At 51.6% G+C, this 27036-nt stretch overlaps 1 protein-coding gene across 1 annotated transcript in view; it reads left to right on the top strand.

Annotated features, from left to right (window-relative positions):
- RYR1 (ryanodine receptor 1) overlaps positions 1-27036 on the top strand; it is a 112577-nt gene that overhangs the window by 15971 nt on the left and 69570 nt on the right. Inside the window, exons 19-42 of the mRNA XM_042970107.1 lie at positions 72-264; positions 1490-1706; positions 3295-3399; positions 3614-3717; positions 4114-4197; positions 5005-5312; positions 6145-6347; positions 7318-7492; positions 7657-7865; positions 10738-11132; positions 12088-12220; positions 13085-13245; positions 13674-13839; positions 15957-16043; positions 16204-16430; positions 17715-18327; positions 19830-20093; positions 20437-20637; positions 20978-21089; positions 22319-22465; positions 24714-24987; positions 25719-25833; positions 25924-26056; positions 26464-26558. Of these exons, the coding sequence (XP_042826041.1) occupies positions 72-264; positions 1490-1706; positions 3295-3399; positions 3614-3717; positions 4114-4197; positions 5005-5312; positions 6145-6347; positions 7318-7492; positions 7657-7865; positions 10738-11132; positions 12088-12220; positions 13085-13245; positions 13674-13839; positions 15957-16043; positions 16204-16430; positions 17715-18327; positions 19830-20093; positions 20437-20637; positions 20978-21089; positions 22319-22465; positions 24714-24987; positions 25719-25833; positions 25924-26056; positions 26464-26558 (4721 nt within the window). The remainder of the gene's footprint in view (positions 1-71; positions 265-1489; positions 1707-3294; positions 3400-3613; positions 3718-4113; positions 4198-5004; positions 5313-6144; positions 6348-7317; positions 7493-7656; positions 7866-10737; positions 11133-12087; positions 12221-13084; positions 13246-13673; positions 13840-15956; positions 16044-16203; positions 16431-17714; positions 18328-19829; positions 20094-20436; positions 20638-20977; positions 21090-22318; positions 22466-24713; positions 24988-25718; positions 25834-25923; positions 26057-26463; positions 26559-27036) is intronic.

Here is a 27036-nt window from a genome sequence, read left to right as displayed (position 1 = left end):
GACCATTAGACTCTGACCAGTGAGGTCTTGAGACCCCTGACTTTTGACTCTTCCCTGTGACCCTGGCGCAGGACACGTGGCACGCCCAGTGACTTCCCCAGGGCAGCACCTCTTGGCCCCTGAGGATGTCGTCAGCTGCTGCCTGGACCTCAGCGTGCCATCCATCTCCTTCCGAATCAATGGCTGTCCTGTGCAGGGCGTCTTTGAGGCCTTCAACCTGGATGGACTCTTCTTCCCTGTTGTCAGTTTCTCGGCTGGTGTCAAGTGAGGACTTGCCTTTGCCCCTTGCCAGGCCCCAGACCTGGGACTGTCCCAAGACACCTTCCCTAGTTACAACATGGCCTACTATAAGGCCAGGAGCCTACCTTCACTGGGCAGCCTACCCTCAGGACTGACTGGTCAGATCCCTACGAGAAGGTCCCAGTGATCTCTACATGGTCCCAAACACTTTAGTGTCCTCCCATTGATCCAGACCCTCCCAAAGACCTCAGCTTCTTCCCAACCCCATATCCTTCCAGCGACTTTCACGTGTCCTCCAAATTGCACAATGACCTTCTAATAACTCTTCCAGTTAATTCCCAAATGATGTTAGACTCTCCCAATGACTCTATGTCATTCCAGTGACCTCCAAATGACTCCAGAATCTGACAGCTCTCTTCCAATGACTCAGACCCTCCCAATGACCCCCCAAATTATCTTGGATTCTCCCAATGATTCCATGCTTTTAACCGCTTTTCAGTGATCCCAGCATCTCCCAGTGATCTTCTAATTACTCCATGATCCCCCAGTGACCATAATTCCTCAATATCCCCAGTTATTTCAAAGGTCTCTCAGTAACTCAGTCTTTTCCCAATGATCCCAAGCTCTGTAAAGAGCTTCCCAGTGTCCATTCAGTGGTGATTAGGGTTATCTCATAGTTACACCAGATTTTCCGTGATTTCCGGATGACCTTCTTGGTCTCCCAGAAACCTTCAGTATCCTCAAACATTCTATTGAGCCAAGGTCTCTTCCAGTGGATCTTTCTATGATCTTGCATTAACTCCCAATGAACCCACACTTTCCTTTTTTTTTTTTAATGTTTATTTATTTTTGAGAGAGAGAGAGCACAAGTGGGGAGGGGCAGAGAGAGAGAGAGAGAGAGAGACAGAGAGAGAGACAGAGACAGAGTCCAAAGCAGGCTCCAGGCTCTGAGCTGTCAGCACAGAGCCTGATGCAGGACTCGAACTCACAAGCTGTGAGATCATGACCCAAGCTGAAGTTGGACGTTCAACCGACTGAGCCACCCAGGTGCCCCCTCCTTTTTTGATTTTCCACTGATTCTCGTTGTCCTCAGACATTCTCTTTGACCTTAAATGACCTCCATGACTCCATGGCTGCCCGGTGATCTTTCCCAGAACTTTCCACAGATCCCAGGATTGCTCCCTTACCCTCACTGAGCACAGATTCTCCTTGTAATCTGCCTCACCAGTAACCCCACTCTCCCACTCAGGGTACGGTTCCTTCTTGGTGGCCGCCATGGCGAATTCAAGTTCCTCCCTCCACCTGGCTATGCCCCATGCCATGAAGCTGTGCTCCCTCGAGAGCGACTTCATCTGGAGCCCATCAAGGAGTATCGGCGGGAGGGGCCTCGAGGGCCCCACCTGGTGGGACCCAGCCGCTGCCTCTCACACACTGACTTTGTGCCCTGCCCTGTGGACACTGTCCAGGTACTGCCTGCCCTGCAAGGGTTTCCTAGTGAGACAAACTCCCTTAGGAGTCAGGGAGGTGGGGAGCTGATTTGGAAGCTGGGAATCTTGTTGTTTAACAACAGATTGGGAAGCTGAGGCAGAGTGGAGGCAAAGAACTCTCGGAAGACAGAATCCCACCTTCTGGGAGTCCTCACTATAGCCCCCTAAAGAAAGGACAATTATTAAAGTTTTTGGGTTGTCTTTTTTTTTTTTTTTTTTTTTAGAGAGAGCATGAGAGCATGTGCACACACACCAGGGAGGGTCAGAGAGAGTCCCGAGCAGGCTCTGTGCCCACAGCATAGAGCCCCATGTGGGGTTCGATCTCACAAACCGTGAGAACCATGACCTGAGCTGAAATCAAGAGTTGGATGCTCACCCGCCTGAGCCAACCAGGCGTCCCAAGAAAAGACTATTATTGCCCCTGATTTACAGTTGAGGAAAGTGAGACCCAGAGGAGTTAAGCAACCTATATAAGCCACACAGCTGATTTGAACCCATGTGCGGATTCCAAAGTTTGAGATCTTTTCCACTAGTCTGTTGGCATCCCTTCCATCTGGGCCTTCCCACTCCTCCTGTCCCAACTTGAACTCCCCACCCCCCCAAACATGTCCCTATCAGAGGCCACATAAGTTGTGTTCAAGAGCCTGACCACGAGGGTCTGATTTTCTGTGTGTTACCGTACGTATGTGGCTTTACTTCTCTGTGCCTCAGTTTCCTCATCTGTGAGGAAAGGGGATAACAATAGAACCTACCTTGTCTCACAGTTGTGGAGGTCAGATGAATTAATACCTGTGAAGCGCTCAGCACGGTCCTGAGTAAATAGGAAGGACTCAATACAGTTAGTGTTATCAGTAGCAATAGTGATATTATTTCATGGTGAACTAGCCATCCCCTGTAGCCAGGACAGAGCCTGGGCCCCCTTCTGGATGTCTCCCTCCTCCTCCCCCAGCTTCTCAGCCTCATGGGCTGTCCACTTGGCCTCCTGGACATCCCTCCCACCCCCTCTGCTTCCCCCCATGACCTGCCCTGGTCCGAACCATCATTATCTCTTGTCTGTAGAACACTAACAACATAAATATTTATTATGCACCCACTGTGCACCAGGCACTTACATAAACTACGTAAGATTGAGTAGTTATCTGGATTACATCACTGAATCCTTATGAGGTAAGTATTGTTCCGATCCTCATCGTACAAAGAAGGAAAGAGACTCGCCCATTTATTCAGCAACCACTTTCCAAGCATCTCCTCTGAGCCTGGCTGTGGGATGGGCTGGGGAAGTGGTGGAAACTGAGGCAGCCCCAGGCCCTGTCCTCATGGAACAACCAGTCCAAAGGGGGAGAGAGTCCCAATTCCTAGATAATTCCTTAATTCCATGATTCGAAGTCCTTACTCAGCTGGACTGAGTGTCAACCCTGGAGTCAGGTGATGGTGATGAGGAGCAGGGCTCAGAATAGCAGGGAAAATCTGGGGGAACCGTCCAGGGCTCATACGTGTCCTTGGGGAGAGGGGTCATGGTGCAGCCTGGAAGGAACACAGGGATCTCATGACCGTTCCCTGCCTCCAGATTGTCCTGCCTCCCCATCTGGAACGCATTCGGGAGAAGCTGGCAGAGAACATCCATGAACTCTGGGCGCTGACTCGCATCGAGCAGGGCTGGACCTATGGCCCGGTGAGGGGCCGCCTGCAGCATGAGGGACTCAGGCTAGACTTGCCGTTGGGGGAGTGAGCAGGGAGGGGCCAGTGGTTGGGGGAAGGGACTTTAGGGCACCAGGGCGTCCTTGGGGTTCTTGTGGCAGAACTAAGGGCAGGAGGTCAGGGGCCACAGTCTGGGAGTGTTGGGGGGAGGGAAGGGACCCTGAAAGTTGACACTGGGGTTTCTCCAGGTTCGGGATGACAATAAGAGGCTGCACCCGTGTCTTGTGGACTTCCACAGCCTACCAGAGCCCGAGAGGAATTACAACCTGCAGATGTCGGGGGAGACGCTCAAGTGAGGGGGGGGCGCAGGGAGCAAGGGTCTGGGACCGACTGCTGGTGAGGAAGAGGGCAAGGAGAGACAGGGATTGTGAAGCAGAGACAGACAGCTAGAGAGACTAGAGAGCTAGTCAGTAAGAGAGAGAGAGAGAGACGTGGAATCAGGGAAAGAAGTAGGTGGACAGGAAAAGATGGGCACCGTCAAAGAGATGCAGAGACAAAGAAGCAAGGCCAGACAGGAGTCAGAGAGACAGAGACTGAGACAGAGGGATGGGGACAGACACCCAGAAAGTCAGAGCAAGAGATGTGAGAAACCGACAAGGGCAGGGGAGGAGGGAAGCCGGGCTGGGGGAGGGGAGGCCAGGGGCAGGAAGGCTGTGTGAGGTGACACTGCCCTCCCACCCCGCCCCAGGACGCTGCTGGCACTGGGCTGCCACGTGGGCATGGCAGATGAGAAGGCGGAGGACAACCTCAAGAAGACCAAACTCCCCAAGACGTGAGTGCGGGTGGCCCAGGTCCCTCTGGGGAACAGAGCTTGGGGGGGGGTGGGCTGGGGATGACGTGATAAGGGCTGGGCAGTTGAGGGGTCTTGTATGAGGCTGAGGTCAGAGACAAAGGGTCACAGGTTAGGGTGAAGGTCATAGGACAAGGGGTCAGGGCCCTGGAGTCAGTGGTGAGTGTCCTGAGGAGGGGTCAGGATTATGGAGGCAGGAGTCCCAGAGGGACAGTAGGTGTGAGTTAGGACCCAAGGTCAAGGTCTGCCATGGAATCAGGGAAAATGAGAGAACAGAGGTCATTTCTCCAAGTCAGAGTCAAGGAGTCAATAGAAAGAGGTGAGAAGCTGTTGGAGTCATAAGTGAGGGTCCCTAAAATTATAGGTGAGAGGTCCTTGGGGATAGAGGTCAGGGTTCAGAGGTCAAGGACTCCGAAGCCAGGAATTTGAAGTGATAGAGTTCTGAGGTCAGCGGTAAGAAACCTCAAAGTTAGAAGTGAGAGGTCAGAGTTCCAGGGTTGAAGAGGAGGCTGCCAAAATCACAATGCAGGGGTCAGAGAGGCCAGAGGTCAGTGACATGAAAGCCCTTGCTAGGCTCACAGGATCCTGGGTAAAGAAGCCAAGTATCTCAAAGCTTATTCAACAGAGTTATAGAACCCTGATGTCAGAGATCAAAGGTCAGCAATTCCAAAACTCAGAGCTCAGGATCATGGAATCCTGGAGCAAGGGTCAGAAGTCAGAGATCCCACTGAGCAGAGCCCAGAGGTGGAGGTGAGGGTCTCATCTCAACAAGCCCTGCCACACCCACAGGTACATGATGAGCAATGGGTACAAGCCGGCGCCACTAGACCTGAGCCACGTGCGGCTGACACCGGCGCAGATGACGCTGGTGGACCGGCTGGCAGAGAATGGGCACAACGTGTGGGCACGAGACCGTGTGGCCCAGGGCTGGAGCTACAGTGCTGTGCAGGACATCCCAGCGCGCCGAAACCCTCGCCTCGTGCCCTATCGGCTGCTGGACGAGGCCACCAAGCGCAGCAACCGGGACAGCCTCTGCCAGGCCGTGCGCACCCTGCTGGGCTATGGCTACAACATTGAGCCGCCGGACCAGGAGCCCAGTGAGTGCAGACCTCAGGTCCCTGACCCTGACTCCTGCCGTGATGCGGACCTCGTCCCTTGACCCTTGATTTCTGACCTGACTCAGCCCCTGAATGGGCTACATCTACCACATTGAGCCTTTCTGCACTCCATAAGCTTGACCCTTACTCTGACCCCGACCCTGAACCCAATCTTGACCACTGACCCTCATCATACACAAGCCCTGCCTGGGCTATGGCTATAACACTGAGCTGCCAGGTCAGGAGCCCAGTGAGCACTATCCCTAATCCCTGACTCCAATTCCTGACCCCCAATGCTGACTCCTAACCTCTAACCTCTGGACCATAGCTTCAACATGGAGCCACCCAGCCAAGAACTCAGAGAGCTTCTAACCCCTACCCTGACCCCTGACCTATCCCAATCCCAACCTCAACCACCCATCCTGGCTGTGGTCCCCAACTCCAATTTCTATCCCCTCCTAGAGCCTGACTCTGACACTCTCTCCCTGATCTGGCTCTAGATGCTTAAATCTAAACATCGACCCTAATCTTGACCCTTAACCCTAGACCATGACAGTGACAGACCCGACTTTCTGTCTCTGTCAGCATCCCTTCTTTCAGGGCTCTGACTGCTAAGGAGAGGGGGTGGGGGAGGAGTCTCACTGAGTAGGTCCTTTCCACCTCTGGCTAGTCTGAGATTCACCAGTTCTTCTCCTATAACACCAAGAAATCGTCCCTCTTCCCCCAGCCCCCCAAGGCCCTTACCTTCTCTGGTGTCTCCCACCAACCTCTCAGTGCCTTGGGATCCACTCCCCACCCAGTCTCTGACTCTGCTTGGCCCCTGACTCTGTAGGTCAGGTGGAGAGCCAGTCTCGTTGGGACCGGGTGCGCATCTTCCGGGCAGAGAAATCCTACACGGTGCAGAGTGGCCGCTGGTACTTTGAGTTCGAGGCAGTCACCACCGGTGAGATGCGAGTGGGCTGGGCGAGGCCTGAGCTGCGGCCTGACGTGGAGCTGGGAGCTGACGAGCTGGCCTATGTCTTCAATGGGCACCGCGTGGGTACTCCCTGGGCTCCCTTCTGCCAGGCCCTGTGGTGCCTCCGCACAACTCATACACTCCAGCCCTGCCTCTGTCTGTGCCCCACTGTCCACTCATCCCTGCATCTGCCTTACCACTCGTCCATCTGTTCATCCATCCCTCTCTGTCCATGCACATATCTATCCATCATCCATCTTTCCATCCAACCATCCATCTGTCTATTCATCCATCCACCTATCCACAAATCCGACTATCCACCCATCTACTCATCTGCCCAAATAACCACTTACCCATCCACATTTCCATCCGTTTATTCATTTTTTTGTTAGTTTAGCCGTTCACTTATTTAAGCAATTTGTGATTTCACTTATCGATCAAATCATTTGATGCATGCATCCATCCACTCATCCATTTATCCACCTGTCCACCTATCCATCCATCTACCCACCCACTCATCCATCTATCTGTCTATAATTTCTTCCTTCCTTGTATCAACCAATGTAGAGTAAGCTTCCATTCCATTCTTCCATCTGGCCGTGCACCCTACTTCCCATCCATCCATCTCGTTATCCATTTACCTATTCTGGGGGCATATGGGTATATGTGAGTCTGTAGAGGGGACATTGGTAGGTTCACTTTTCCCTTCCATCCTTCTAACTTACCACGGCCCTGAACCCCCGACTCCCACTTTGGTGGTCTGCATAACCCTAGCACCAGCCACGGAAAGAGTAGAGAACGCAGGCAGAAGGGATGGGATACAGAGATCAGTGGGAAGGGAAAGCATGAAAGCCTATCCTTTACATTCCAAAGATCATGGATGCAAATATGGGAAAAGATGGGGACCCTGTGGGGGTGACCCCTTGTCTGTCCCACATGTCTTGAACCCAGTGCCTTGCATGTGTATCTTTACATGTCTCTCCTTGCTTCTGCATGTCTCCATTTCTCTGTGTCTCTCTCACCCCACATCTTCCCCTCACCTCCTCACAGGGCCAGCGCTGGCACTTGGGCAGTGAACCGTTCGGGCGTCCCTGGCAGTCAGGCGATGTCGTGGGCTGCATGATCGACCTCACAGAGAACACCATTATCTTCACCCTCAATGGCGAGGTCCTGATGTCCGATTCAGGCTCTGAAACGGCCTTCCGGGAAATTGAGGTTGGGGATGGTAAGGGCTGGCCTCGTGGCCCCTTTCTGGTTTTCTTTCATCTGACCCTACACTGCATCCCTAGTCTCCCCCGTTCCATCCTTTCCTTCCACAGTACCTCCTCCCCTCCTGCCCCCACCCTGCCCACCTATCCTCACCCCTGCCCATCCATCCCCTCCCACCAGGCTTCCTGCCTGTCTGCAGCTTGGGACCTGGTCAGGTGGGTCACCTGAACCTGGGCCAGGATGTGAGCTCCCTGCGGTTCTTTGCCATCTGTGGCCTCCAGGAAGGCTTTGAGCCATTCGCCATCAACATGCAGCGCCCGGTCACCACCTGGTTCAGCAAAAGCCTTCCCCAATTTGAGGCTGTACCCCTTGAGCACCCCCACTATGAGGTGAGGACTGACCCCACTCAATACCCTCTGATCTGCCTCCAAACCTTATTCTTCCCACAATTCCCTTCCCCAAGTGTCTCCTTTTCTTCCGTGTTAGCCCACAAACCATGTAGAAGGGCATGTTGGGACAGTTGAGCTCCCAGGGCTACCTTGTCAGGTATAACCTCAGCAAACTACAACCTGTCTGAGCTCCAGGGACCTTGCCTATAAAATAGGGGGAGGGGAAAAAAGAAGAGCTGGATTAATCCCTTCCCCCCCCTTCTGAATCATTTAAATACATTGGAGACATCATGCCTCTTTTTTTTTTTTTTTTAATGTAAACCCTATGCCCAGCGTGGGGCTTGAACTCAGGACCCTAAGCTCAAGAGTTGCTCACTCTACCAACAGAGCCAGCCAGTCGCCCCCATGATGGTTCTTTATCCCTAAACATTTCAATATGCATTTCTTCAGAACAGGCTATGCTCTTACAGAACTGCAATTACAGAAGTCAGGTCATGAAAATCAGGAAATTTAACACCAATACGTACTATTACTTAATTCATAATCTGTATTCAAATTTTAGTAATTGTGGTGGTTAAAAAAATTTTTTTGGTACAGAATCAAATCCAGGATTACATGTTGTATTTAGTTGTTATGTCTCTTTATTCTTTTAATAATTATTTTTTAAAATTTTTTTGAGGGGGGGAGAGAAAAAGCATGAACATGAGCAGGGGAAGGGCAGAGTGAGAGGGAGAGAGAGAATCTTAAGCAGGCTCCATGCTGGGCATGGAGCCAGATGCAGGACCCGATTTCATGACCAATTGTGAGATCATGACCTGAGCTAAAATCAAGAGTTGGATGCTCAACCAACTGAGCTACCCACGCTCTCCTCTTTATTCTTTAATGTAGAAGGTTCCTGAGTCTGTCTTTGTCTTTCATGACATTAACATTTTTGGAGAGTACACACCAGTTATTTTGCAGAATAGCTCTCATTTTGGTTTGCTGAATGTCGCCACATGATTAGGTACAAGTTACACCTATTTGGCAGAAATACCAAGACATTGTGTCCTGCCTGATGGAGAATATCAGGAGGCACATAATGTCATTATGTCTTATTACCAATTACATTAATTTTGACTGTTTGGTTTAGGTGGAATCTCTCAGATTTCTCCACCATAAATTACTTTTTTCTCTTTGTAATTAATCAATAATTTGTGGGGAGGCATTTTGCAACTAGGTGAGAATGGATGGGTTTAAAGGAGGGGAATGTCCAGTTTGGATGTGACTTTTGGAAAGGTCTCCATTGAGAATGGATTGTAGGGGACAATAGCAGAGGCAGAAAGACCAGAGCCAGAGGAGGGAGAGGCTGGTGGAACAGATGTGGACCTCCTAATTCCTGCTACTGCCAGATGTGTTCTCAACCCAAAGAACAGAATGCTAGACAGCCATGAGAATGAATAGACTAACCTACACACAACCACCCGGGTGAATCTCACAGACATAATCCCGAGAGAAAGAGGCCAGGCACAGGGTGCCTGGGTGGCTCAGCCAGTTAAGCGTCAGGACACTTGATTTAGGCTCAGGTCATGATCTCATGGTTCGAGTGATTGGGCCCTGCATCTGAGCTGACAGGGCAGAGCCTGCTTGGGATTCTCTCTCTCTCCTTCTCTCTCTGCCTGCATCCCCCTCCCCCATCTCAGCAATAAATAAATAAACATTTTTAAAAATTTAAAAAGGAAAGGAGCCAGACACAAAACACATCTTGTAGGATCCCATTCGTAGAAAGTTCAAGAACAGGCAGAGCTAATCTATGGTGTGCTAAATCAGGAGGATGTTACCGTGAAAGAATACCTCCGAAGTTTAGTTACTTTGCACACAAGTCACAGGAGGGAGATGGTCAGTAGACTCTTGCCCAAGAGCAAAACAGGGTCTATAAGAGATGGGAGAGAGTAGAGAAAAAGACCCTGCAGACATTCTGAGAACAGCAAATCTTGGCCACAGTTTCTGGGTAAAATTTGTTGGCTGGCAGAAAGGGAGCACAGAGGTCTTGGTATTTGGTCTTTGAAGAGAGACATCAAAGAGTGGGAACCACTCCAGTTGTTTATGGAGTCTCCAGAAAACCTTGGAGAGCCTGTCTTTGGAACGTAGAGGCCAGGCACCTGCTCTCTGTCAGCTCCTGCCTCTTGTTTAAGCCAGGCTGGTACATTTCTCTCATCAGAATCCCTCACTGCCTTTGAGAGAGTGGTGTCTAAGTGGGCACCAAGGGGGCTCCTGAGGGACTTGGTCAATTTTGTTTCTCCATCTGGGTGCTGGGCACACAGGTGGAGCCACTCTATAACCTCGTCATGTTGTGCATTATGACACGCCCCCTTTCCTTAATGTTGTGTCTCCATATACAGAAAGTTTAGCAAAAGTTCATCTGGGGAGCCTTTACAAAACTCTGCCCCTTCTGGCCTGCTCTCCCTGAGACTCTCCCCAAGAGACCAGGAGGGCAGGGCCTTTGTCCTGTTCACTGATGTGTTCCTGGCACTTGGAACAGTGCCTGGCACACAGTAGGCTCTCAGTAAGTATTTGTGGAATGGATGGATGGGTGGATGACTTAGTCTGGAGTGAGACGCACAGGTAGGTCCTGGAAACTCCCCAAGTGATTCCAGTGGATTCCAGTGTCTGACCAGGGCTGCCACTGTACAGGTGCCTAGACAGAGATTGGCAGAGGGCTGAACGCACCCCGCAGCCAAGCTGTGTGTCCCACGGGGAGCGCATCCGCCCAGAGGAGCAGGCTGGCTGATTCTCACACAGGTGCTCTAAGGCCTAACGGCGGCTCTGTGAGTACCAGGTTTGGGACCCATGGCCTAGCCTGCCTGCCCGGCTCAGTCTTCCTGCTTCCCTTCAGGTGGCCCGCGTGGATGGCACTGTGGATACACCGCCCTGCCTGCGCCTGAGCCACCGCACCTGGGGCTCCCAGAACAGTCTCGTGGAGATGCTCTTTCTCCGGCTCAGCCTTCCGGTCCAGTTCCACCAGCACTTCCGCTGCACGGCTGGGGCCACGCCCCTGGCGCCCCCAGGCCTGCAGCCCCCCGCCGAGGATGAGGTCAGAGCGGCAGAACCCGACCCGGACTATGAAAACCTGCGCCGCTCAGCGGGGCGCTGGGGCGAGGCTGAGGGGGCCAAAGAAGGAACTGCCAAGGAGGGGGCACCCGGGGGCAACGCCCAGGCTGGGGCAGAGGCCCCGCCCGCCAGGGTGGAGAACGAGAAGGATGCTACCACAGAGAAGAACAAGAAGAGAGGGTGAGTCAAGGGTGGGGCCAGGGTGGGGTTTGGGACCCCCAATTAGGTAACCTCAATAACTTGAGGAACCCCAATGTATCCCAGAGTGGCCCCATATATGTTAAGAGGAGTCAGAACACTGAGGGAGACTATCATGCCTCAAGTGAACCCCATTCTTTTCCTGGGATGCCCTCATTTCCTTGAGGATGTAAAATCAGAGTACCCCACTATATCTATGGAGAACTCCCCTATCCTTGGGGGTACCTAATGGGCCTCAAAGCATTTCACCCAATGGACTTCATTATCCATGGACACTATAGTGGACAGACACTAAAATATCATGGGAGAGTTGATGGTACCCCAGGGTATCCCAGTGAACACCACTGGTCTTCTAGATTGGGGTCACTTCTCTGTCTCAAATGTGCCCCCAAAAAGCTAACTTCAAAGGAGACTCTCAAAAGGCATTAAACCTGATTTGAAGCAAATGTGTCTTCCTCTACTAGGCAGTGGTTTTCAATGGGATGTAGTTCTGTGTCTCTCGGCGGGTGTTTGGACGTGATGGACGATGTTGGTCATCACGGTTTGTTGAGGTGGTGGCACTGCTCCAGGAATCCAACATGCCTTCAGTGTATAAGACAGTACCACACAATGAAGAATTGTCCTTTCCCAAATGCCTTTAGCACCCATATGAGAAATGCAGACTTGGGGAACCACTGTAGGCCCCAAAGGGAACCTCCATGTTCCCAGAGGCACTTTTAAATTTGGGTGACTGGGTATCAGCAAGCACAGAGCACAGATTCTCCAGAATGGATTATGCGGACACAGTTGGGAGTTTTATCCTTCAAGAGGCGAGGTCTTGGGCATTAGAAATGGGATGTATTTAGGATGGACGGGGGGCCATGAATGTTGTGGTGAAGAGGCCTGGGGGGACTGGGCTTGAAAGCTGGCTCTCACGGTAGCCTTTCCTCATCACCAGGTTCTTATTCAAGGCCAAGAAGGCCGCCATGATGACCCAACCACCAGCCACTCCCACTCTGCCTCGACTCCCTCGAGAGGTGGTGCCTGCCGACAACCGTGATGACCCCGAGATCATCCTCAATACCACCACGGTGTGAACCTGGGGCCCTTAACTCCGAGACCCCTCAGATTTCCAAATTTCATGCTGCAATCTCTAGTAATTTCCCTTCCTGGGGACACCCTGATATGTACTGAAGTCCACAAAATAGAGCACACACTGAGTTAATCCCTTGAACCCCTGAATCCATATAGCTAGGGGTCTAAAAATTGCAGGGAACACCATGAAGCTATAAGGCACACTGATAAAACTCCCAGGGATCCCAGAATCCAGAGTATATAGCAATGTAGACTTGGGACCTCAATATTTGGGTTCACCCATATAAACTCGATACCCCCAAATTTAATAGCTACTCTCGTATATTCCTGGGAAGCAAAATTGACAATTATCTCAATAAAGTTTAGGGATTTCCCAAATCTGGAATGTTTTCTGAGACAGGTAGCTTCGTGGTTAGGATTATGGGCTACCTGGGTGCCAAGTGGGTAAGTCACCTCAACTGCTCTCTATGCCTTCTCCTTTATGGAAGCTTTATGGTTCTCCCATCAGTAAAATGAGGATAAAAGTTGTACCCACTTGATGGTGATTATAAAAGTTACGTAAATTAACTTGTGAGTTAACTTGTAAGTTGTTTGTTAACTATTATTTATCAGTAACTTTGCGATTTGGAGAGGGACCCAAATTTGGGGGTATCACAAATAGTCCCAGAGGATTCCCGAGTCTAAAAATATATCAGTAGACACAGAAACAGGGACATAGACCCAGGGGGTCTCAAAACCAGTAATTTATTGTTGAACTCCCAGAGGACACTGCAAATCCAGAGAGGCCAACTTAGAGTCCCAGGGAAGCCCTGTGTCACCCGCCTTCCAGACTGACCATTGATCCCCCTTTGCCTCTCTAGTACTATTACTCTGTGAGGGTCTTCGCTGGCCAGGAGCCCAGCTGCGTGTGGGTGGGCTGGGTCACCCCCGACTACCATCAACACGACATGAACTTCGACCTCAGCAAGGTCCGGGCAGTGACGGTGACCATGGGGGACGAACAAGGCAACGTCCACAGCAGGTGCCCAGGAGGGGTGGGGACAGTGGGAAGTGAGAGGTCAGTGCTGGGCACCTGGCTCGGCAGCTTCCCTCCCCCTCTTCTTCTCCTCTTCTCTTCCTGTTGACTTTCCAACAATGGCTCCTGCTCTTGGTTTTTTCTCCTCTTCTTTTTCCATTTGTTCTTTTCCATTTTCTCTTCCTTCTTCATCTCACCCTCCCCTTTCTACATTTCCTCCTTTCTCTGTTCTCTCTTCCTGCTCTCCTTCCCTCTCTTCCTCCCAGAACCCCCAGCCAACTTCTAAGAACCTTCACTCTGAGGGGCTCAGGGTTTCGGCATCAGGTCTGCAGGTGGTGGGGGTTTAGGTATGGAGCTCTGAGGTCATGGTGTCCTGGGAGTTTGGGGAAGGAAGTGTCCAGAGTCCATGCACTGACCACTCCTGTTTCCTCCAGCCTCAAGTGCAGCAACTGCTACATGGTGTGGGGCGGGGACTTCGTGAGCTCGGGGCAGCAGGGCCGGATCAGCCACACGGACCTTGTCATTGGCTGCCTCGTGGACTTGGCCACTGGCCTGATGACATTTACTGCCAATGGCAAAGAAAGCAACACCTTTTTCCAGGTGAGCCCGGCCCTCAGCAACTTAGCAACAGTGTTCTCATGTCCCACTACACTGGGATGACCCTTCCAGACCCCCTCTGAGGACAGATCCCAGAGAGACAGGACAAAAACAGCTCCTAGTCTGCCCTCAGGACAGGCCAGACCTGGGTAGTTCCAGGGGGACCACCTAGTTAACCTTGCATTGAACTGACACCCAGAACGGAGGAGACAGGCTTGACCCTGGAGAGTGGTCCATATTCCCTCTTAGGCCAGGTGACATCAATTTCCAACCTTTCACCAATCAAGGAACACCCTAGGATGAATCCTAAGGTAGCCTTTTCCTTTTCAACGTTTTACGATGAAAGATCTCAAACGTACAACAAAATTAAAGGAATCGTACTTTGAACACCCACATACCCACTACCAAGAATCTACCACCTACACTGGCTTTATGACATATTTATCCACCTATCCACCCATTAATCCATCTAACTTGGATTCTGTAAAACTTTATTTTATTTTTATTCTTTAAACTTTACTTATTTTGAGAGATCGGGCAAGCAGGGGAGGGGCAGAGAGAGAGGGAGAGAGAGAATCCCAAGCAGGTTCCATGATGTCAGCCCAGAGCCCGATGCGGGGTTCGATCTCACAAACCGTGTGAGATCATGACCCAAGCCGAAATCAAGAATCAGATGCTTAACTGACTGAGCCACCCAGGTGCCCCTAAAACTTTATTTCAAATGGGGAATTTTCAAAAACATGCAAAAATAGAATAGCGTACTGAACCTCCATGTCCCCACCACCCAGCTTCAACGAGTACGCACTCACAGCCAATCTCGTGTCGTCTTTAGCCTCCACGCCCCCCTCACTGCCATACACTCTGGATGGTTTTGAAGGAGTCCCCAGGTATCTTTTCATCTCTTTTCAGTATGTATCTCTAAAAAAATAAGGATTCTTTTAAAAAGCATGACCACAATACCACTTGGATCTAAAAAACAAACACGAACAAATCCAATAATTCCTAATTAATTAACCAAATATCCAGTCCATGTTCCCATTTCCCCGGTTGTCTCAAAACTGTCTTTTTCCCATTTGTTCATTTGAACTGGAATACAAATAAGATCTTCTATTTTAATTAGTTTCTAGACCCCTCGAGTCTCCTATGTAGATTTCCCTTCCAGCTCTCTCTCTCTTCGAAATGTGTTTGCTGAAGAAACCAGGCTGTCTGTCCTGTAAAGCTTTGCTTCTCAAAGTGTGGTCCCTGGACCGGCCGGGTCTGCCTCACCTGGGGGCTCATTAGAGATGCAGACTCTCAGGGCACCTTGGGTGGCTCAGTCGGTTAAGCGGCTGGCCCTTGGTTGCAGCTCAGGTCATGATCTCACGGTTTCGTGAGTTCAAGCCCCGCATCGGGCTCTGCACTGGCAATGCAGAGCCTGCTTGGGATTCTCTCTCTCTCTCCCTCTCTCTCTCTCTCTCTCTCTCTCTCCCTCTGTCTCTGCCCCTCCCCCCTCAAAATAAATAATAAAACTTAAAAAAATTTTTTAAAAATGCAGAATCTCAGGCTTCCCCCCAGACCTGCCCAATGAGAATGCCAAACTTAATCCTGGGAGATTCGTGTGTCTACCGCCATCGGGAGTGCCGGCCTAGCTTCCCAGTCTGCATCTGGCTGTCGCATCCCCCTGGTGTTGTTTTAACATTTTCCTCTGTCCCCTGTATTTCCTGGGAGCTAGGAGACGGGTCCAGAGGTGCGGTTAGATTCAGGTTGGGCAAGACGGCTTCACAGACGATGGTGTTTGTGGTGTGGGGGTTCCGCTGCGGAGATCAGAGGGGCTGGAGGGAAAGCGCAGTCAGAAGAACTTTCTGGGTTTTGAAGCATGAGTCTTGGGAGAGAAGTGGGAATGGTGGCGGGCATGATATGCACAGTGATCCCGGGGGAGCTGGAGGTTGGCCTGGCCGGATCAGAAGGGGGACAGCCCGTGAGCAGCCTCGGGGTCATTGGGGCGCTTTCAGTGCCTGAGTTTGGATCCGTAGACACCAGCAGGATCAAGCTGGGGCAATCGACCCCAGGGTTCAGAATCCACACTCAACATCACCTCCGGGTCACCCGCTTCCTCATCCTGCCCTCTTCTGTCTTGCCAGGTGGAGCCCAACACGAAGCTGTTTCCTGCCGTCTTTGTCCTGCCCACCCACCAGAATGTCATCCAGTTTGAGCTGGGGAAGCAGAAGGTGAGGGTGCGGTGATGGGGCAGGCTGAGGCAGTAGGTGCGGGAGGTCAGGCTGGCAGAGTGGCTGAAAAGTGGGGCAGTCCGGGAGGTCTCCCTGGAAGCAGAGTGGCAGGACAGAGAGGGCTGGGAATCGTGACCGGTGCACACCTCTGTGCCTCCAGAACATCATGCCGCTGTCAGCCGCCATGTTTCTGAGTGAGCGCAAGAACCCGGCCCCACAGTGCCCGCCTCGGCTCGAGGTGCAGATGCTGATGCCTGTCTCGTGGAGCCGGATGCCCAACCACTTCCTGCAGGTGGAGACGCGGCGAGCCGGCGAGCGGCTGGGCTGGGCCGTGCAGTGCCAGGAGCCACTGACCATGATGGCGTTGCACATCCCTGAGGAGAACCGGTCAGGGCCGGCCCAGACCCGCAGGGGTGGGACGGGTGTCGCAAGCCCTCTGGGGTCCAGATCCCCCTCAGTGCACCCCTCCACCCGTACCCCAGGACTCCAGACAACACCCCACTAGGCCCCAGACCTACCTCAGGGAACCCTGACTCAGCGCGGGCATCCCCAGATAAGACAACAGGGGACTCCAGACCCACCTCAGAGGGCTTTAGGCCCATATTAGTGGACCAACGACTCACCTCCAGGGACCCCAGACCTACCCCACAGGGCTCCAAGCCTATGTCAGGGGGCCGGGTCCACACTGAGGACCCACACAACACTCCAGGAGCCTCAAGTGCACCTCGGAGGGTCACGGACATTACTCAGAGGGGCCTGCACGCGCCCCCGGTTGTCCTGGGAGACACGCCCACGGAGACTTCGGATGTGTCCCGTGGGGATCTCAAACCCAGTCCAGGGGACCCAGACACACCCCGGGGTAGAGATGTGTTCACATGTATGGCAGGAATGCTCTTAGTTACTCTGAACACACAGTCCAGTCCCAGACTCACTCCAGGAGGCTGTAACGTGTGTCATCTTCCTTTTATTCGTTCATTCAACAAACGGCTCTGAGCTTTTCCTACGTGGCCAGCAGCATTCTGGGCTGGAGACACCAAGCTCTTGTGAACAGACACTCCAGCAATGCTCACGTATAACTCTGGGGCTCAGACTTGCCCAAAGGGACTCAGGCCCGCCTCCGGGAGTCCCAGATTCACTCACTCACTCTATCTATCCATCATCCACCCATCTATCTATCTACCTGTCTGTCTAACAAGCATTTATTGAACACTCACTATGTGCGAAGTCCTGTTTAGGTTCTGGGAATACAGCAGAAAACAAAAACAAACAAACAAAACCCCAAAAGGCAGACAGGTCCTGCCCTGGTGGGGTCTACGTTCTCGTTGCACTCAAACATAGCCAAGTTACTCAGCCCTGCCAGAGGGAGGTTCAGTTTCCATTTGGGAATCCCAGACGTATCTTAGGGTCACCAGATCTCCTCCGGAGATTCTCAGATACCGAGTACCAGACCATCCCAGGGATCCCAGACATATCCCAAGGAGCCCCCAGACCACCTAGGGACTTCTAGAACCGTGGAAAGACCCAGCTCCACACACCTCACAGCACCCTGACCCAGCGGGCCCCCCGGGAACCCCTGCTGGGGTGGCCGCCACTCTCACCGGTACCCCTCTCTGCCTCTCTGTGCCCCTGCCTCCCACGTCCTCTGCTGGCTCTGGCCCGTCTCCGCCGCAGATGCATGGACATCCTGGAGCTGTCGGAGCGCCTGCACCTGCAGCGGTTCCACTCCCACACCCTCCGCCTCTACCGCGCCGTGTGCGCCCTGGGCAACAACCGCGTGGCGCATGCTCTGTGCAGCCACGTGGACCAGGCGCAGCTGTTACACGCCCTGGAGGACGCGCACCTGCCGGGCCCGCTGCGGGCGGGCTACTACGACCTGCTCATCAGCATCCATCTGGAAAGTGCCTGCCGCAGCCGCCGCTCCATGCTCTCTGAGTACATCGTGCCCCTCACGGAGGAGACCCGCGCCATCACTCTCTTCCCGCCCGGAAAGAGTGCCGAAAACGGCCCCCGCCGCCACGGCCTGCCTGGCGTTGGCGTCAGCACCTCGCTGCGGCCTCCACACCATTTTTCACCGCCCTGCTTCGTGGCTGCCCTGCCGGCCGCCGGGGCGGCGGAAGCCCCGGCCCGCCTCAGCCCCAGCATCCCTCTCGAGGCCCTGCGGGATAAAGCACTGAGAATGCTGGGGGAGGCCGTGCGCGGTGGTGGGCAGCACGCACGTGACCCTGTCGGGGGCTCTGTGGAGTTCCAGTTTGTGCCCGTGCTCAAGCTCGTGTCCACCCTGCTGGTAATGGTTTCCTCCTGCTTCCTTCTGTCCCATTCTTCTTCCACATTCCAAACAATCCATCCACCCATACGTCAACCTCCCTCTCATTTGTGCCTCCAACCGCCCGTTCACCTCTCCATCCTTCGTTCCCTTTTCCTCCCATCCGTTCATCTGTCATCTGTTAATCTGCTTATCGTTGTTTTCTCCCTTCTTTCCATTGGTCCATCCAACCATCATTCATCCATCTATCGATCCATTCATCCTCCACCTACCTTTCCATCCATCCAGTTATCCAGTCAAACGTACTCCCATCTTCCCATCCACGAGACCATCCACTTATTCTTCTATTTTCTGCCCACGTACCCATCCATCCATTCATGTACCGTCCATCCAGTTTTCAATCTAGTTGTCCATTCATCCTTCCGTTTACTCATACATCAGTACACCCACTGTTCCATCTGTTCATTTACCCACCTACCCACTTGTTTATTAATCTGTCTTTCCTTTCATGCATCCAGCTATCATCCGCCTTCCCCCTGTGCATCCATCCATCCACCCATCTACAGATTCATCCATTCCTTCATCTTCCACCTACCTGTCTGTTCACCGATGCATCTCTCAATCCATATGTATGTGGACCCATCCACCTACCCACAAATCCGCCCAACCATCTACACCCATTCGTCCACCTCCCATCCACCCATTCTTCCTCCTCTATTTCATGGGCCCTTTCATTCACATACCCATCTAATGACTCATGAATATGTACATCCGTCCAAATTTTCGTGCCCAAACTATCCACCCATCCATCATCCAAGCATCCCATTTCATCCCATCCCCTGGCTATTTACCCATTTATCTGTTTACCCGTCCACTCATTTACATACTCATGCACCTGTCACATCATCCATCCACCTACCCACCCATCCATACACTACATATCCTGTCATCTATCCACCCATCTCTTCCTCCACCTTTACTTTCATCTTTCCATCCATATCTGCCCATCAATTTCTCTCCCCTTCAGACCTCTGATATTCCATCTGTTAAGTCAGCCACCCAGTCCCCCCTCCCCCACTTACCCATCTCTCTTTTCCCCACTGTTTTTCCCTTTCATCTACCTTCTCTCCCTCCGTCTGTTAGCGTTTTCATTATGTTTACTGAGTGCTAGCATATGCTAGGAGCTATGAAGGCATCCATCAGGGTAGGGCATGGTCTGTTTCAGAGTCACATATGCTCAAGTTTAGGAGAGAACATTTGCTAGTGAAGGGAGAGGCACTCATGTTTGGCTCTGTGGTCTGGTTGGCTATGTGCTTAGGTGGGACACAGGGTGTGGATCTGGGGGATCTTAAGGAGGCTGGAGAGCAGGGCAGGGGGTGACAGTTCTCTGTGTTGGAGGAATCACATCTAGCCCATGCAGGAATGAGTTTGGCATATTCAGGAGAAGTAGGTTGGGGAGTGAGGCTGGGACTTAATTTGAGGTCTTGTGGGCCACAGTGAAGGATCCAGGCTTTGTCCTATAGGTGATGGGCATCTTTGATGATGAGGATGTGAAACAGATCTTGAAGATGATTGAGCCTGAAGTATTCACTGAAGAAGAAGAGGAAGAGGAAGAGGAGGAAGAGGAAGAAGAAGATGAAGAGGAGAAGGAAGAGGATGAGGAGGAAGAGGCACAGGAGAAGGAAGATGAGGAAAAAGAGGAAGAGGAGACAGCCGAAGGGGAAAAAGAAGAAGGCCTGGAGGAAGGGCTGCTCCAGATGAAGTTGCCAGAGTCTGTGAAGTTACAGGTAGGCTGGTTCTTCCTGTTCTCCAGCCTCCACTCATCCAGGCTGGAAAACACAGGATCTGGTGGGGGATGAGTCTGGACCTTGCCCTGAGGCAGTGGGGAGCTGTGGAAGTGCCACAGGTGGTTGGCATGCTTCTGGCTTCAAATGGCCTCTCTGGTTGCCATGTGGCAAGTGAATTGGAGGGATGAGACCACGGAGAAGTCTGGCTTAAGGATCCAGGCAGGAAATGACGGCGGCAGATGGGGCAGGGCCATGGAGAGGGGAGAGGAAGCAAGAAAAGTTTTTAAGGAAGTCCTGATGGTCTCACCGCCGTCATCCCTACTGCATGGCTGTCCTCCCACAGATGTGCCACCTGCTGGAGTATTTCTGTGACCAAGAGCTGCAGCACCGTGTGGAATCCCTAGCAGCCTTTGCGGAGCGCTATGTGGACAAACTCCAGGCCAACCAGCGGGACCGCTATGGCCTCCTCATGAAATCCTTCACCATGTCCGCAGCTGAGACTGCCCGACGTACTCGCGAGTTCCGCTCCCCACCCCAGGAGCAGGTCTTCTGACCCCTGATCCCAGCTGGCATTATTTTTAAATCCCAACGTCAACCCCTCCCCCCACTCTGATCGCTGATGGTACTAAACCTCCAAGCTCAGGCCTGACCCCTGACCCTGTTGATATATTTATCTCTTACTCTTCTATGTCTCTCTGAACCAATAGGACCTCTTAGTAGGACCTCAGACTGACCCTGACTCCTTTCAAACCTCTAATTTCTCAGATAGTCTTCATTAACTCATGGCCTTAGACAGGGACTCACAATTGGATCTTTGATCCTTGATCTCAGAATTTCTGCTCTTGAGCTTCTGACCCTCATTCTAACTTACGACCTTCCCCTAGATAAACATGCTATTGCACTTCAAAGATGGTGAGGATGATGAAGATTGTCCTCTCCCTGAAGAGGTCCGGCAGGATTTGCTTGAATTTCATCAAGACTTGCTATCACACTGTGGTAAGAGAACAGAGAACCCTTCTCCCAGACTTTCTCTTGTGACCTTTCCTGAAGTTTCCCTAAGATTTCCTGATCTTAAATATTTACAGTTTTGGTGCAATGTAACTTTTGGTTGAACGAATGAATGAGCAGATATATTAGTGAACAGATAGAGGATGAGTGGAAGGATAAGCTTATAGGGGTGTTTGAGCGGATTATATATGGATGGATGGCTATCAGCAAGTGAGTGATGAGTGTGTAAATTGGTGGGTAAAGAGATAAATGAGTAAAGAAATGGGTGAAGAGATGACTGAGTGGACATATGGATAAAGAGAAGGATGATGGATGGATGGATAGTTGAATGATTAAAAATTGAATGGAGAGATGGTGGGTGTCTGGTGGGATGAATGGATAATTTCCATTGTTTCTGATAACTTAGTTAATAATCTTACTGAGATTCTTTTATATATGATGAGTTGTTTTTCTCTGGCTGACTTTCAAGTTTTCTGTTTGCCTTTGTTTTGAAACAGGTGGGTATGATGTGTCTAAGTGCAGAGCTCTTTGATTTTATCCCACTTGGAATTTGTTAAGTTTCTCGGATGTATAGAGTCATATTTTTCATCAGATTTGAGGGACTTTTGGGCTATTATTTCTGCACATTTTTGTGGCCATTTTTCATTTCTGTTTCTGGGATTCCCATTATGCATATATTGATATATTTTGTGATGTTCTGGTCCACAGGCTCTAAGGTTCTGTTAGTTTTTCTTCATTCTTTTTTATTCTTCAGACTGGATAACCTCTATTGTCCTAACTTTAAGTTCACTGATTCTTTCTCCTACCAGATCAAATATGCTATTGTATTCCTCTAGTGATTTTAAAAGTTCAGTTATTGTACTTTTCAGCCCCAAAAACTTCTATATGGTTATTTTTTTATATGACCTGCCTCTTTACTAATATTCTCTATTTGAGGAGTCACTATCATCATACTTCTCTTTAATACTTTAGACATGGTTTCCTTTAGTTCTTTAACCTATTTACAATAGCTGGTTTAAAAAATATTTAAAATGCTTCAAAGAATGAATAAATGAACAAACATATGAACATATAGAGAAATAAATGAAGAACCCAAGAGGGGATACATGAGTGAGAAATGAATGAATGAACCAATGAATGAACAAAGAAGTGAATGACTGAGTAGATGAATAAACAAACAGATGAAGGACACCCTCTATCTTCTTGACCAACTCCAGGAATTCAGCTGGAGGGAGAGGAGGAGGAGCCAGAGGAAGAGGCCACCCTGGGCAGCCGCCTGATGAGCCTGTTGGAGAAAGTGAGGCTGGTGAAGAAGAAGGAGGAGAAACCTGAGGAGGAACCACCTGCTGAGGAGGCCAAACCCCGTGAGGACTGGGGCCTTAGGGAGGGACAGGGATGGGGCAGACGGCCTTGCGTTTGGGGAGCCTCTGGGTCCAAGACAGGCCATGAGGAATAGGGAAAAGGGAGGGGTGGATTAATGAGGGAGGAGGAGTGGGAGGCAGGGTGAGAGAAGAGGCATGCTGGAAGTGTGGCCGAAATGTGGGGGCTGCACAGGATGTGTGTTGGACCGGTGTGCCATATGGCCTGCCAGAGCAGAGACATACATCCCACCTCGGGATGGTGGAAGCTCCTATACCAGCATGGCTTCTGTGTTCTCATGGATTTTCTTTGTTTTTCTCTTTGTTGGTTTTTGTTTTGTTTTGTTGTTTTGTTTTGTTTTGTTTTGTTTTTTTTGTGAAACAGTTACTATGACGAGGGATTAGAAACACTGTTATGATAAGTGTTGGGCCAGTGGGTCATTGTGCAAATTATACATCAGCTCTATCCAACAGGGACAGAATCCCTGATGTTGGTACAGGGTTTAATTCTACAACAGTCAAGGCACTGTTGGCTTGGCTGAGGAATATTGTAGGGGGGAAAAGTCACAGTCTCTGTTCTTCAGGAGTTTAGAATATTGTAACAGATACACATATACATATACCATAATGTCAGGTGGCCATGGGTGCTAAGGAGAAAAATAAAGCTGAGTGATAGGAGACAGTGGGATAGATGGAGGGGTCAGAGTGGAGGAGTGAGGTATGCAAAGATCTGGGAAGATGATTGGTACAAAGGGAACAGCCAGTGCGAAGGCCCTGAGGCAGGAACATGCTTGGTATGTTTCGAGGCCAGTGTGGGAGTGAGCAAGAGGAGAGGGGCAGGAGATGAGGTCACCAGGGCAAGGCCCAAACTTTAAAAAAAAAAAGTGGGGGGGGAGGTGCTGGGTGATTCAGTCGGTTGAACATCCAACTCTTGATTTTGACTCAGGTCATGATCTCATGGTTCGTGAGTTCGAGCCCTGCATTGGGCTCTGCGCTGAGAGTGCAGCATTCTCCCTCTCTGCTCCCTGCCCCCGCCCCCCCCAACTCTTGCTCTCTATCTTAAAATAAATAAACTTAAAAAAAAGAAGAAGAAGAAGAAGTGCCAGGGCCAGATTGTGTAGCGCTTCTGGAAGGTCATGAATTGATATGACACCATCATTCAGTGTCAGTGCATGGAGGTTTCTCCTAAGCCTGAGACACATGAGACCTCTGTCTTTTCTCCCCCCAAATCCTGGAAAGGAAAAGGGTTGGGAGAGAGAGGCAAAGAGAGAAATGGATGCTGGATGGCAGGATGATGAGTCTCAAGGAGGGACTGGGAAAATAAACCCGTTAACCTTGACATCATTTTCAAATGACACCAAATGACATCAAATGACAGTTTTTCTTTGTGTCTGTTGTCTCTCTGGAGGAAAAATCAGCAGTACTTTTATTTATTTTTGTTTTTTTAATGTGTATTTATTTTTTTTTTAATTTTTTTTTCAACGTTTTTTATTTATTTTTGGGACAGAGAGAGACAGAGCATGAACGGGGGAGGGGCAGAGAGAGAGGGAGACACAGAATCAGAAACAGGCTCCAGGCTCCGAGCCATCAGCCCAGAGCCTGACGCGGGGCTCGAACTCACGGACCGCGAGATCGTGACCTGGCTGAAGTTGGACGCTTAACCGACTGCGCCACCCAGGCGCCTCTAATGTGTATTTATTTTTGAGAGAGAGACAGAGTGTGAGTGGATGAGGGACAGAGAGAGGGAGACACTGAACCAGAAGCAGGCTCCAGGCTTTGAGCTGTCCAGCACAGAGCCCGATTCAGGGCTTGAACTCGTGAACCGTGAGATCATGACCTGAGCCGAAGTCGGACGCTTAACTGGCTGAGCCACCCAGGAGCCCCAAAAAATCAGCAGTATTTTTACAGAACAAGTGGAATTGCGACTTGTGCTTTCAAAGGTGCATTATATATTTGAAAGGTGCTTATAATGGTGCTCTGGTATTTTGAATGATACATTTTTTTTTCCTCTTGAAACCTTTAGGGGGCCCTTACTGTCTGGGTATTAGGGTGAAGAGAACAGGGAGGCTCTTAAAGCAATACAAAAAAAAAAAAAAAAAAAAAAAGATCTGCCAGAATCTGCCCCCTCCTGGCAGGTGACGGTAGGGACGGTTAGTAACTGCGAAGCCCTCTGGAAAGAGGGGCCCTTGCTCCGTTGTTCCGGCTCAAGGCCGCAACCCGGCAGTGCGTTCTGACCCTTGCGTTCCCTTCCCAGAGTCGCTGCAGGAGCTGGTGTCCCACACGGTGGTGCGCTGGGCTCAAGAGGACTTTGTGCAGAGCCCTGAGCTCGTCCGCGCCATGTTCAGCCTCCTGCACCGGCAGTACGACGGGCTCGGGGAGCTGCTGCGTGCCCTGCCCCGGGCATACACCATCTCACCATCGTCCATGGAGGACACCATGAGCTTGCTTGAGTGCCTGGGCCAGATCCGATCGCTGCTCATCGTGCAGATGGGTCCCCAGGAGGAAAACCTCATGATCCAGAGCATTGGGTGAGGCTCTGAGGCTCTGCCCCTTCCCCTGACTTTGCACTTCCCCTGGGAAGGAGGGGAGCCCTCCCAGCTCCAGCACGTCCCCCTGGCTCGTGTCCCCCGGATGCAGTGATGTCTCCTTCCTCCGCTTCGGGCCCATCCTTGCGGCGGGGTACTTCTCCCAGTAGCTGGCCCATCTCCCTGGCTGAGGTCTCCTCCCCTTACGTCTCCATCCGACCTCTGGGGTGACAGCTCTTACTCACCTGTGACTCTTGGCACAAGATTGACCTTCTCTGAGCTTCATCTTTATCTCTGGGCCGGGGAAGAGCCGTGCCTCCCTTGTGGAGTCACAGTGAGGCCTAGTGAGCTCCTGCGCGTAGGGGTGGTAATGATGATACGAATGACAGCATTGAGCACTCACTCGATGCACTCACTCGGTGTCAAATGTGCCTCATTCGGTCACTCAGCAAGCGTTTATTGAGCACCTACTTTGTGCCAGGCCCTTTCTAGGCATCTGGGGATACGACATGAAACATGGCGAGGGTCTCTGCTCTAGGGAGCCCACCTTGGATCCATGCCTCAGTTTCCTTATCTGTACAATCGGGGTAATTTCATTCCTGCCATCCAGAGTAGACGTAAAGATTGAATGGGTTGGGATCTGTGAAGGGGGACGGTGAAGGCTCTGGGGGCTCTCCCTGGACTTGGGTCACACCCGGCCCCTGGAAACGCCACCGTACTCTACCTATTCACAGGAACATCATGAACAACAAAGTCTTCTACCAACACCCGAACCTGATGCGGGCACTGGGCATGCACGAGACAGTCATGGAGGTCATGGTGAATGTCCTCGGTGGCGGCGAATCCAAGGTAAGGGGCCTGTGTGGGCCGAGGAGCTCAGGGCAGGGGGCCACGGGGGGAGGCACTGACCAGCGGCCCGCTCTGCCCCCCCCCCCCCAGGAGATCCGCTTCCCCAAGATGGTCACAAGCTGCTGCCGCTTCCTCTGCTACTTCTGTCGCATCAGCCGGCAGAACCAGCGCTCCATGTTCGACCACCTGAGCTATCTGCTGGAGAACAGTGGCATCGGCCTGGGTGAGAACACCCGAGCCCGGGGTGGAGGGAGAGCTGTCCCCCGGGGCCCACGCTCAGCAGTCTGTCCAGGCATCCATGTCTGCTGGCTCGCTCACTCGTTCGGTCATTCAACAAACACTCACTCTCAACCCACCCTGGAGGTAGCCCTTAATGAGCGGTGCTGAGGGTCCACCCAGACAGCCGTGGCCCTGGCCCTCACAGGGCTCACAGTGCAGCGTGGAGGACACACAGTGACCGCCCAGGGTGCTCAGCCGTGGGATGGGGAAGCACGGGCCAGTGGAGGCACCTGACCCAGGCTGTAAAAGGGATGGTCAAGGAGGGCTTCCAAGAGGAGGTGAGACAAGCAGGAGTGAGACTGTCAACTACAATCCTCTGAAGAGCACTCTCTCTGCCTCTCGCCCTCACAGGCATGCAGGGCTCCACGCCTCTGGACGTGGCAGCTGCCTCTGTCATCGACAACAATGAGCTGGCCTTGGCATTGCAGGAGCAGGACCTGGAGAAGGTGTGGAAGGAGGAGGCCTGGCCTCCGCCTGGCCCCTTGGGGCACCTGCTAATTTGGGAGCCAGTCTATGGGATGGTCCGGGATTGAATCAGAGGGGGAATAATTTGCAGGGAAAGAACAAGGGCCCAGTCACTCACCACAGGGCCGAGTGCAAATCCACGCTTCACCCTCCCGCAGCTGCATGACCTTGGCACATTCCTTGCCCCCCACCCCGTACTCCCCCCCCCACTACTGTGTGTAGCAATGAAGGGCATGGGCTCTAGAGTTCAGCACCTTACAATAACTCCCCTTGTTCCCTTGCTGTGTGGCCTTGGACAAGTGACTTAAGTTCTCCAGGCCCCTGTCTCCTCATCTGTAGAATGAATATAATAATCCAATAGGGTTATTCCGAGCACAGAATGGGTTAGTCCATGAAACCATTGATAAAACAGTAAGCACTCAACAAGAGTTATCTGCTCGTATAGTATTACTCGTCCAA

Source organism: Panthera tigris, chromosome E2 (genome assembly GCF_018350195.1).
Source record: "Panthera tigris isolate Pti1 chromosome E2, P.tigris_Pti1_mat1.1, whole genome shotgun sequence".
Lineage (NCBI taxonomy): Eukaryota > Metazoa > Chordata > Mammalia > Carnivora > Felidae > Panthera > Panthera tigris.
This window is presented reverse-complemented; position numbering and strand designations above follow the sequence as displayed.